At 45.1% G+C, this 12,233-nt stretch overlaps 1 protein-coding gene across 1 annotated transcript; it reads left to right on the top strand.

The window, feature by feature from the left end:
• The first annotated feature begins 6,520 nt into the window (after positions 1 to 6,520).
• LOC105025890 (glyceraldehyde-3-phosphate dehydrogenase) lies at positions 6,521 to 11,553 on the top strand. Its single transcript, XM_029122769.2, has 12 exons — positions 6,521 to 6,583; positions 6,908 to 6,949; positions 8,174 to 8,273; positions 8,361 to 8,470; positions 8,953 to 9,043; positions 9,400 to 9,515; positions 9,682 to 9,763; positions 9,930 to 10,081; positions 10,211 to 10,289; positions 10,384 to 10,467; positions 10,968 to 11,065; positions 11,288 to 11,553. The coding sequence occupies exons 2-12, from the start codon at positions 6,927 to 6,929 to the stop codon at positions 11,355 to 11,357; spliced, it is 1,005 nt and encodes a 334-aa protein (XP_028978602.1). The 5' UTR covers positions 6,521 to 6,583; positions 6,908 to 6,926; the 3' UTR covers positions 11,358 to 11,553.
• The last annotated feature ends 680 nt before the right edge of the window (positions 11,554 to 12,233 follow it).

Below are 12,233 nucleotides of genomic sequence, written 5' to 3'. Positions count from 1 at the left end.
ATTTTATAAGGTTTAATGTAAGATTTTTGCCAATTTTTAGGAAAATTCAGGTCGACAATATTAGCACTGCCTGCCATCGTGCGCAGTTTTACCTGCTTACGACGCTAGCCTAGCCTACTACTGTATATGAATGAATGAACTATCTAAAAAAAATATATTGAACTTTGTAAAACTGAAACAAGGATTGTGGTGTAGCCTATGATTGTGTGAAATGTATGATGCAAATTGGCTAGCAATTTAGCCAAACAAATATCATAATCGCAGCATTTATCCAATCACCGTCTACTTTCGGAGCACTGAAAAAAACTATTCTAAGCAGCCCCATTGAAGTCAATGGACGCTCGGTTTCAACAGGGAAATGCATGTATGAGAAGAAAATGGAGTCAGCCGACCTGTAGCTGATTCTGAACTAACTAGTTTTAGAGATGAACGTGTTTTAACGCATTTTTAGTGAATACATTTTTTACACAATAGTACATATTTGACAATTTTTTTGCTGTTGACATTATAGGGGAAGCCGAGCTTCCCTTGCAGTCTTAAAGAAATCCCCACTGCTTGACTGTATGCAAGGCATCATGAAATCTGAGGATTACCAAAGGATTTTGGGTCGCAATTTAGGGCCCAGTGTCAAAAAGCTGGGTTTGCGTCCGAGATCGTGGGTCTTCCAGCAGGACAATGACCCCAAACATACTTCAAAAAGCACACAGAAATGGATGGCAACAAAGCGCTGGAGAGTTCTGAAGAGTCCAGATCTAAATCCCATTGAACACCTGTGGAAAGATCTTAAAATTGCTGTTGGGAAAAGGCGCCCTTCTAATATGAGAGACCTGGAGCAGTTTGCAAAGGAAGAGTGGTCTAAAATTCTGGGTGAGAGTAAGAAGCTTATTGATGGTTATAGGAAGCGATTGATTTCAGTTATTTTTTCCAAAGGGTATGCAACCAAATATTAAGTTCAGAGTGCCAAGAATTTCATCCAGCCCATTTTTGGAGTTTTGTGTGCAAATATGTCCAATTTGTTTTTTTTCCTTCTTTTTTTTTGTTATGTTCCAATACACACAAGGGGAATAAACATGTGTATAGCAAAACATGTGTTAATGCAATACTTTTCTGTGAGAAATACTTGATTTTCTGGAATAATTTCAGGGGTGCCAACACTTTTGGCCATGACTGTATGTTACTCAGTAGTTTGTTGAATATGGCCAATCTTCCTTCTCCACACAGGAAATCTGGAGCTCGGTCAGATGGACCAATGTTGTTGTTGGGTCCAAACCTCTGACATTAAAGAAAGATAGAGGCCACTTCATGGAGATCTTCAATGCAGCAGCAATGTTTTATTCTTTCCCAGATCTTTGCCTGCATTTGCTTTGTCATTATGGGGGATTTTCTGTAGATTGATGGGGGGAAAAACTATTGAATCCATTTTAGAATAAAGCTGTAACGTAACAAAATGTGTAAAAGGTGAATGGATCTGAACACTTTCCAGTACTTTCCAGCAATGTATGCCATGCTCCTGTACTGTATGTAGATCTGATTCAACCATTTGATTTTGGTGAATTCTTTATAAGGACACATGCAATGTTTGTACTTTAATTTATGTTTATGTCTGTATTGTTACTGTATGCAGTCCCCTTTTGGGGACAATCAAGTAAATCTTGAATCTCTATTGGGAATAAAAACATATTCTGAATTGTATATGCATATTTTTATTCATAGACTATTAGTCTTTACACCTAATAAAATGGTATTAAAATGAGTTTGTTTGTCCTAAACTCTAGGCTCCTTTAGTGCAACACATCCCTATCATTCCTATTCTGAGACTAATTCTGTCTTGTTCTGAGACTTATTCTGAGACTAATTCTGTCTTGTTCTGAGACTTATTCTGTTTTGTTCTGAGACTTATTCTGAGACTAATTCTGTCTTGTTCTGAGACTTATTCTGAGATCATCCCTGCCAAATAAACAAAATAAGATAAACAATCTTGATTTTACATGCAGAGTAAAAGTAATGACACATTAGCTCTCAAAACATGACACGTCAATCTTCAGCCAGGTCTGATGGCAGGGTGTATATTAAGAAGTCCTGAAGAAAGTTTTGTCTTAATCTCCCCATACAGGTGTGGTATCTCTTGACTCACATTGTGGAAGTTGTTCGGTAAACTCACTCCTTAAATAGACAAAAGGATCCAACAGCCAGGAGAAACACTTCCTGTGCTATAAAATGTCTGGCCACGCCTCTATTCACTGATTTCAGAACCAGTCTTCGCTGGGACCATTATGACGTAGGGCTCCAAGAAGTGTGTCACCTCATTCCCTTCCACTGGGATTGAAGGTTACATTCATAATCCAAGGTTCCCTTTCGGTCGCGGGCCAAGGCAACTCGCCCAAAATGAATGAGTCCATGAAAACAACAAGACCCCACAGGCAAGGTTGCTGGGCCATCTGTGCCCCTAAGCCAAAGGCACTAAAGGCCCCAGGCTAGGGGAGATGACATCAAGGCAGTGGAACCTCACAAAGGTGTGTTGGGAGGTCCATTCCGCTGTCAGTGAGCCCTCAACCCAAGAGGCGTCTCCTGTGACCCAGTTTAACAGACACTGCTTAGAAAACGACACAAACTACTGGTCACTAAACCAGAACCCCTCTGGTCCGGTCTGTATAAATGAGGAGCACACGAACGGGACATGCATGCAGACGCTCCTCGTCAGTGGGACGAAAAGGAGGGATAACAAAAGGGTGGGAGATCGAATTCCCAAACCTGATGGGAACATGGCAAGCGAAGTGCAAGCGGGATGGCCCGACAGCACGTGGAGATTGCCTCAGGCAGTTTGCTGAAGCCAGGGTCAAAAGCAAAGTGGGTCTTAAATGATTAAAACTGATCATTCGCCACCTGAAGAGCCTTGAACGAGGTTACACACAGTGCATTGAGCACAAGGGACACGTTCTTAGTGGGAAGTCACCACTAGGGTGCGCCCCAGGCGTTGCCCCGTCAAATCTAACATGGCAAACCAAAATGGCCCCCAGATCCCCCAGATAGTGGAGAAACAAAGGCCCCGCAACAAAAGCTCCAGTAGGAAAGCCGGCACTTGTTCAGCGGAGCTGTGGAGCACCCCTGCCCCTGATGAGTCAAAAACCCACCACTTATATGCACAGAGAGCCCTCGTTGAGGGAGCCCCATCAGCCTGAATTGTTCCATTAATGGTTCAAAGGGAGGCCTCTGTCCAAGAGATTAGTCCAACAACAGAGAAGCGCTCGCATCTCCCATTGGAAAAAAAAACTGCTGACAATGATCGTTTTCCCTTGTGGCAAAGAGATTGACACAACCCCTGTCGAACCTCTGCTAGATCTGCTCTACTTCCAAGGTTTTTAAGTTGCCATTCCCTGGAGAGAAGGTCTGCCCCTAGGCTGAGAAATCCAGGGGGATAAACAGCACACAGTGACAGGAGGTGGCAATCACTCCAAACACATAGAGTGGGTGCCACTATCAACAGAAAAAAAAGATTAGGTCCAACCTGACCTGTTGACATATGCCACCGCCGTCCTGTTAGTCCTGACGAGAATCATACTGTCTCACCAGGGAGCAACGGAAACCGCTGGAGGGCTAGGAAAACAGCCGAAAGCTCCGGGTATTGATGTGGTTTGTGGTCTGTGTCCCAACCAAATCCCCCCCCAACCTCGCAAAGAGTCCCCACAAGGTGAAGCTATGGGTGGGGGCGCTGGACTCATGCTCACAGTGGAGTGCTCACCGAGGCGAGGGAATGCTGAGGGGCGGAGGCACCACAAGCAACACGCCGTGCGGCACCTGACTGCGGTCAGGCGGAGGAGGGAACCCCGACACCCCACTCATCCGCCCACATTGGTTCCTAGGTGCGCCTCTTACGCCTTCTCCCACTAGAAGAGACCGCAACACGCAAAGGCAAAGGATGGGCCCGCCGACCCGTGAGACCGGTAAACAGAGACCAGAAACCAGAGGAACGGGTTGGGGCCGAGGGAGGCATGAGCAGAGCGCTCTCTCCTGGGTTTCTCCTTGCTACGGGCAGAACGAGGTGTGGGAAACGGGCTGTCCAACAACTCACGTTATTCAGCCTCAAGGAGAAACGACCTAGACAACCAAACAGTGTTGTCCAAAAACCTGGACTGTGCCATTCCCCAGGGCCTCTCACCACGAGAGAGGCAGAGAATAAGAGAGGCAGAGAATAAGAGAGGCAGTGGCCTGAGCCTCCGAAAGACGGTGCAAGCAGGGGTGACTCTGTCTGGTGAGCGCTCAGTCAGTGACTCTGTCTGGTGAGCGCTCAGTCAGTGTCTCTGTCTGGTGAGCGCTCAGTCAGTGACTCTGTCTGGTGAGCGCTCAGTCAGTGACTCTGTCTGGTGAGCGCTCAGTCAGTGTCTCTGTCTGGTGAGCGCTCAGTCAGTGACTCTGTCTGGTGAGCGCTCAGTCAGTGTCTCTGTCTGGTGAGCGCTCAGTCAGTGACTCTGTCTGGTGAGCGCTCAGTCAGTGTCTCTGTCTGGTGAGCGCTCAGTCAGTGACTCTGTCTGGTGAGCGCTCAGTCGGTGACTCTGTCTGGTGAGCGCTCAGTCGGTGACTCTGTCTGGTGACTCTGTCTGGTGAGCGCTCAGTCGGTGACTCTGTCTGGTGAGCGCTCAGTCAGTGACTCTGTCTGGTGAGCGCTCAGTCAGTGTCTCTGTCTGGTGAGCGCTCAGTCAGTGACTGTCTGGTGAGCGGGTCACACACAAGCTTTGTCTGAGGATTAGGGGGAAAGGGAGGACCATTCAAGAAAACACTTTCTTTTGCAAGAAAATCGCAAACACAGAAGTACAGGTGAAGAACAGTAACATCAGGGAATACTGTTGTAGCTGGCATAATTATTAAAAAAATTATGCTTGTCACCGGTTCTGTTCGTAATTTTTATGGACAGAATTTCTAGGCGCAGCCAGGGGCCGGAGGGTGTCCGGTTTGGGGACCACACAATTTCGTCTCTGCTCTTTGCAGATGATGTTGTCGTGTTGGCCCCTTCTAACCAGGACCTTCAGCATGCACTGGGACGGTTTGCAGCCGAGTGTGAAGCGGTGGGGATGAAAATCAGTACCTCCAAATCTGAGGCCATGGTCCTCAGTCGGAAAAGGGTGGCTTGCCCACTTCAGGTTGGTGGAGAGTGCCTGCCTCAAGTGGAGGAGTTTAAGTATCTAGGGGTCTTGTTCACGAGTGAGGGAAGGATGGAACGGGAGATTGACAGACGGATCGGTGCAGCTTCTGCAGTAATGCAGTCGATGTATCGGTCTGTCGTGGTGAAGAAAGAGCTGAGCCGCAAGGCGAAGCTCTCGATTTACCAGTCAATCTACGTTCCTACTCTCACCTATGGTCATGAGCTTTGGGTCATGACCGAAAGGACAAGATCCCGGATACAGGCGGCCGAAATGAGCTTTCTCCGCAGGGTGGCCGGGCGATCCCTTAGAGATAGGGTGAGAAGCTCGGTCACCCGGGAGGAGCTCAGAGTAGAGCCGCTGCTCCTCCACATCGAGAGGGGTCAGCTGAGGTGGCTTGGGCATCTTTTTCGGATGCCTCCGGAACGCCTTCCTGGGAAGGTGTTCCGGTCCCGTCCCACCGGGAAGAGACCCCGGGGAAGACCTAGGACACGCTGGAGGGACTATGTCTCCCGGCTGGCCTGGGAACGCCTCGGTGTCCCCCCGGAAGAGCTAGAGGAAGTGTCTGGGGAGAGGGAAGTCTGGGCATCCCTGCTTAGACTGCTGCCCCCGCGACCCGGCCCCGGATAAGCGGGAGAAGATGGATGGATGGATGCTTGATGCATGCATGTTCCCCTCCAACCAAAATGTTTTAGTCCTCCAGGATTGAAATTGCCTACCCCTGCCCTACAATTGTTATTTGTCTTTTATATACTTTTTTAATTTGTATGATTTTTCTCCAGAAAAGGCAGTTAAACAGTCATGCAAAACAAAACAAGCTGGGTAAACGTACTTGAGTTAATGTATCCTTAGCATGACATTTGTGTAACAAAAAAAGTTTTTACAAATATATGCTGTGTAGTTTCCCAGCGTGCCTAGCCTGCATTGTGCATGTGCAGAATTTCACGTATCCAACGGGCACCCAAGCATTACATGCCCTATGACCGTTGGAGAAGAGCTCACTTGTCTGTAAACAAATATCTTGATGCAGCGGAACCTGAGTCTCAAATAGTTAGACAAATGATTTTAGTAGCTTCCTGGTCCATGTTTAACAAAATTCACAAATTTGCTCATAAGTCTAATCAAACTTACCTGTTTCATTTACAAGTGAACATCAAATTATGCAAATAAAGTTTTTTTAGAAATCGTGCCAAGATGCAAAACAATAACAGGAATACCTTGACAAGGCAGGACTATACACATCGTACTATTTCATTGTTTAGGTTCATGGTTCTGTATTCTATAGGCCTGTTCCCGTCGATTGACAAGCGACCACGACCTTGACATTCTACAGGGTGTGCGCACACGCGGAGGCGTGACCAAAGCCTCTACGCGAAGATAAAACGCGAGCGCACCTTCACTTGTTCTCGCTTTCCCTTACGAACAAGTGGACTGTTTATACACGAACGGTAGGCCTGGTTTAATACGTTGTATCTCGGTTTTGCCTTAATGTTTGTTTTTAAGTTAACAAAGCTGGAAGTGTGTGATTTGTTGGTAATTTATGCTGAACTGGTTTATTGAGTTCTTCTCGTTGTGATTTCATTTGGAGCTGCATGTTTTTCAACGTTCTCTGCATGCAGATTTAGTCACTTAAACTTTATTTGTTATATAATTTTTCTGGACTTGTGCATTAATGAATTAATAGCTGAACAAATAAAATCACAGGTAAACAATACATGCGTTTTTTATGATTTGCGTCATGCTCATACATACCAAAAATGTTACTTTCTCAGGACCAGACTCTCCGGCAAAATGGTGAATATCGGAATCAATGGGTAAGTTAGCTTTTGTTTTCAAAAAGCTTGTTGATAGTTTGTAGGACAGTTTGGACTGTTGAGCCAAACTAGCAACTAGTTCCCATACATTCTGGCCACTTTGTTTCTCTACTTATTTATAGTATAGTTGTCACATTGCCTCTCTGAAACACTTATCTCCCCCTCAGCTGCTGCATTCCTTTATTCTGTTCACCTAATTATATCCTGCAACGTTTTCAGCTAAGCATGAGCATTTATTTAGAGGAACTCCCATCCTAAATGTAACAAAGGCTGTTATAATTGAGATGGAGGAAGATGTCTATGGGCCCTTTCAAAACATACAGGACTGCTAAATCAACCTATAAGAATGCCCATTAAAGATCTGAATCTACTGTGCTGATTTGCCTTAGGTTAGGAAACACTGAAAGGTACTATGAATGCAGTTTCTCATCCTTATTGCTCAATGTTCTTAACGCCCCTTGTCAATTAAGTGTTTTGCAGTATGACAACTGGTTAATCATACCTGTTGCACCTCTTAACCTGTGTTCTGACGCACTCTGACTTGTTGTTGGTCAATATGTTGTCCCTTGAAAACAGGGGGTGGGGGAGGATTGCTTGCTTGCATCACTGGGCGAAGTTCAGTTGAGTTCAAGCATGACAAGGCTCATCGCCACCATTGATCCGGTCACAAGGATTTCTTAGTTCATTAAAATTTAAGAGCTATATATTTGAAGTCTTTAGTAATTTAGGAGTTTCTGATTAACAATCCAATGCAATCCGGTTTACCTTATTTTATTGGCTTTAGTCATAATATTGACTCATGCTTTCAACCCCCCTGTCCAGCAGAAGTCTCTTGCATTCAGTGTTTGACAGTTGTCTTATCAGCAATTAGTAAGAGTTAAACAGTAACCATTTCACTGTGTTCAGTTCACCCAGGGGAATTGTTGCATGTGGTTTGTTGAACTTTACACCCAAGTAATGCTGCATATATTTTAAACTTTAAATATGTTCTTTAACTGCCCAAGGCCTGAAGTAATCTTATTCAGGCCAGTTTCCTCTTGCTATTCGTGGTCCTGTTTCTGGTCACACTGCACCAACACTGACCATATTAGGCATAAACAAAGGCTAAGTGCTGCTCATGTGAAGTCTTATTATCAGTCAACATTGGTAGACCTTGAGCTGTGTCATTATAAAGCTGCTCCCCCTGCTGGTCTAGTGTGGTAATGGGGATCAACTGTTCTTCAGATTTGGCCGTATTGGGCGTCTGGTGACTCGTGCTGCTGCCAAGAGTGGAAAAGTCAATGTTGTTGCCATCAACGACCCCTTCATTGACCTGGACTACATGGTGAGAACTTAATACAATGTTACTCTTCTGCTCAAATTTCTTTACAAGTAACTTTTACATCTAACTCTCTCTGCCCTTTTTCCATAGGTTTATATGTTCAAGTATGACTCCACCCATGGTGTTTGGAAGGACAGCGAAGTGAAGCAGGAGGGTGGAAAGCTGATTATTGGCAACCTGCGCATCACAGTTTTCCATGAGTGTGTTTTTGTTCATTCTACCAATGGTTCAGGAACTTCTCAGCCATCTCTTGTTTTTGTGGGAGCTCTGAACTAGCTTGTAAATGAAGCAGATAAGGTCTTGTTTAGCAGCTACATGAATCCATTATTTACTATGGAATTCATCTAATACATGGATGAGGGTAACAGGTTTGAGCAACACCACTCTAGGAGAAGGGTATTGAACTCTTAACCTATAGGGTCAGTAGCCTACTGGTTTGTGCCTCGGTAACACCCGCCTGGTGTCCCAGGTCTTAATAAATCCCTGATTAGAGGGTTGCTATGAGAACATGTAGTGGGTCACTCCTTGTTGAGGGATCTTGTAAGAAAAAAAAGTAATTGAAATAAATTCTTTGAACACCCTTGCCCACACTTGGTGGACTGAATGTGGTGCATTTACATTGTATAATTTATTCCTAGGAACCTGGTCGACTGACGTTTGGGTTAATTCTTCCATTTTCCAGGCGGGACCCTTCCCTTATCAAGTGGGGTGAAGCTGGAGCGGACTATGTGGTCGAGTCCACTGGTGTGTTCACCACCATTGAGAAGGCCTCTGTAAGTAGATCTTAACACACAGTAGGCCATAATCCAACTTCCTTGGGACACTGGTGTGCATGAGACTTCCCTTAATCTGTAAACTATGATTTGGCACAGTATTTCCCCATCCTGGTCCTTGGGACCTGAAGGGGTGCTCGTTTTCGCCCAGGCACTCACACCTGATTGTAATGAAAGACTTGATTGGTTGATTACATCAATCAAGTGTAACTGGTAGGGCAACTTTTAATCAGGTGTGCTAGGGGGGAAAAAACATGCACTGTTTTGGGTCACCAGGATTGGGAAACACTGCTTTAGCATGTCGGCTTCGTGGTTTTGTTACACAAACCTCTGATCTCACTCCACCCCATCTACAGGCTCACCTGAAAGGAGGTGCCAAGCGGGTTATCATCTCTGCCCCCAGTGCAGATGCCCCCATGTTTGTGATGGGTGTCAACCACGAGAAGTATGAGAACTCCCTGAAGGTCGTCAGGTAAGCCCCTCCCCCTTGCTGCTTGCCTGAGTGTGGAAAGATGTAGAAAGAGTTGAGAACATGTGTTTAAGTCTTATGGTTAATTCTTTCAAAGTAGTGGCTCTTTGAACAGATCTTCATAGCTGTGGGTTCATGGTACTTAAATGTGAACTGGCCTGGTTTACAGCAACGCCTCCTGCACCACAAACTGCCTGGCTCCCATCGCCAAGGTTATCAACGACAACTTCGGCATCGTCGAGGGTCTCATGGTAAGAGTGGATTGTTTTGACTTTCCAAAAATTATTTCAATCTGTCAAAGGTTTGTCACAATGTCAGTCATGGGTGTATGTAAAAGTAACATTGAGGGAGTTCAGGATCATCCTGGGGCTGTTCAGGTAATGTATAAACTAATACATTATCACTTCCTCCCCTCAGAGCACAGTTCATTCTGTCACAGCCACACAGAAGACTGTTGACGGGCCCTCTGGTAAGCTGTGGCGAGATGGACGTGGTGCCGGCCAGAACATCATCCCCGCCTCTACCGGTGCAGCCAAAGCAGTCGGCAAGGTTATCCCTGAGCTGAACGGGTATGAACCAAACAGGATCCTGGTTTCTTAAGAGGCTTCATTACCCTAGTGGGACTCAGCTCTGGTGCTTTCTTTACGAGGGATGCGTTAAGATGTGCTTTTGCTTACTCCTTAACCTCTGACCCACAGCAAGCTGACCGGGATGGCTTTCCGTGTCCCCACCCCCAACGTGTCTGTCGTTGACCTGACAGTCCGTCTTCAGAAGGCCGTAAGTCTGGCAGTCACTACTTTAATACTGTGTACAACAAGGATTTCATTAAGTACTTTTTGTTGATTTCAACATGTAATGTGTTCTGCATCAGGCCCCTTATGACCAGATTAAGAAGGTCATCAAGGCTGCTGCTGAAGGACCCATGAAGGGCATTCTGGGATACACAGAGGATCAGGTAAATATTTTCCTCCTGTCGGGACTACTTCCTCCTGTGAAATGGCTGCTGGCCTTGACCAAAGTAAGCATCTACTGAGTCTCACTTAAGTGTTGAGGAAATGAACGCTTACCAATGAGTTCTATTTTTCCTGTAACCAAAGCTTACACTAGAGAGCCAGAATTGCAGTTTCTTTAAATGCTAAGGATGCGCCTCTAAGTGTCAGGAGTTTGAGCTGCCTGTTCCATCTGTAGGCGATGGGGTGGCCAACACTCCCTGGGGTGTCCACTCATTCATAATGTGTATTAAATGGGAAAAATTCTTAACCGGAGACACCAGGTAGGTTGCTAAGGCACTTGAGAGACTTATGTTAATGTGTGTATGTGGTGCACATTAAGACTGATTACACCAACCGCAAGTTTCCTCTTCTGTACTATTTTAGTCTTAGTCAGGATGCTATGTCCCAACTTCCAAACTGCTGTGATGGCAAAGTTTAATGCCTGTTGCTCTTATTACCTCAGGTGGTGTCCACTGACTTCAATGGCGACTGCCGCTCTTCAATCTTCGATGCCGGTGCAGGCATTGCTCTTAACGACCATTTTGTCAAGTTGGTCTCCTGGTATGTATCCAGACCTTCATACTAGGTCTGCCGGACTGACAACATGGAAATGTATTTGTCATTAGCATTGAATGTTTCTTGATCTGTGTAGTCTTCCAGGAAGTGCCTTGAACACAAATCTGTATTCTATTGTCTGAGGGGTTTCTATCATACAAGTTCGGACATGGTCCGGGTCTGAACCACAAGATTTACCTTTTTTTTTTTATACTCCCTTCTCTTAAGGTATGACAATGAGTTTGGCTACAGCAACCGTGTGGTTGACCTGTGTATGCACATGTCCTCCAAGGAGTGAAGTCATCGCACCTGAACTGCCTTTCCCATTCCCTGTTGAACGAATGTCCCACCAGTCTGCTGCCTGAACCTGTAGTAAACTCGATGGCAACATGTTTATAAGTCACACCTCTGTTCAGTGCGGACTTGGTAGGATATTTCCCTGCAGAATATTTCTGTTTAATGCACTGACATGCAATAAAAAAATCCTGAACTCATCCCATATTTTCAAAGTTCTTTTGGGCAGAAAGTTCTGAAACCTTGCAACTGAATTTCTGACAACTCAATTACTGGTCTGACTCTTCAATGGTTTAGCTTTTTCCAATCTTAAAAGACAATTGGTTGAAACTGGTCAATTATGAAATTAACCTTAAATATTGCATTAAATGTAGCCATAGGTGTTCAAAGGTATGACTTGCTGTAGGGTATGCACTGTCTGATGCACAGCTGTCTTTCCCTACACAGAGGAGACACAGCAATGTAGTTTGCAACTAGTAATGGTGCATTTCTCTAGCATGCACAATTACTGGTTGTCTGGGAACGGTTGGCTCACTAAAACCATAATTTCCTAGAGTGCTGTACTGGACATTGGTTTAGAAGATGAGACTTAACCGAACCGCATCAAATGAATTTATCAATTCAATACAATTGGTAGTTTTTATGTTTCATTTTGACATTATGGGCTTCTGTTGATAGGTAGCATGTCTTAATCCATTTTGTTTGTGTTTTAACATGTAATGTGCAAGGGGCTGAATAGTTCAGAAAGCCACTGTATTCATGTTGGTGGTTTGCCTGATTGTCTTTCTGTAGCAGAATACCAAAGCACAGCATGTAGTGTTGCCGCAATTCAGCGTAATGTTATTTAAGAGATGTAATGCATGTGCGCTTGACATTTCAG

Source organism: Esox lucius, chromosome 10, assembly GCF_011004845.1.
Source record: "Esox lucius isolate fEsoLuc1 chromosome 10, fEsoLuc1.pri, whole genome shotgun sequence".
Classification (NCBI taxonomy): domain Eukaryota; kingdom Metazoa; phylum Chordata; class Actinopteri; order Esociformes; family Esocidae; genus Esox; species Esox lucius.
Note: the sequence above shows the minus strand (reverse complement) of the source record. Positions and strands in the feature narration are given on the sequence as shown.

Excerpts from the sequence above, each read along its gene's own strand:
- LOC105025890 (XM_029122769.2), top strand. The coding sequence starts at position 6,927 with ATGGTGAATATCGGAATCAATGG. Across the intron at positions 10,468-10,967 it reads TGGGATACACAGAGGATCAG|GTGGTGTCCACTGACTTCAA; the intron begins GTAAATATTTTC and ends TTATTACCTCAG. Across the intron at positions 11,066-11,287 it reads TTTGTCAAGTTGGTCTCCTG|GTATGACAATGAGTTTGGCT; the intron begins GTATGTATCCAG and ends CCTTCTCTTAAG.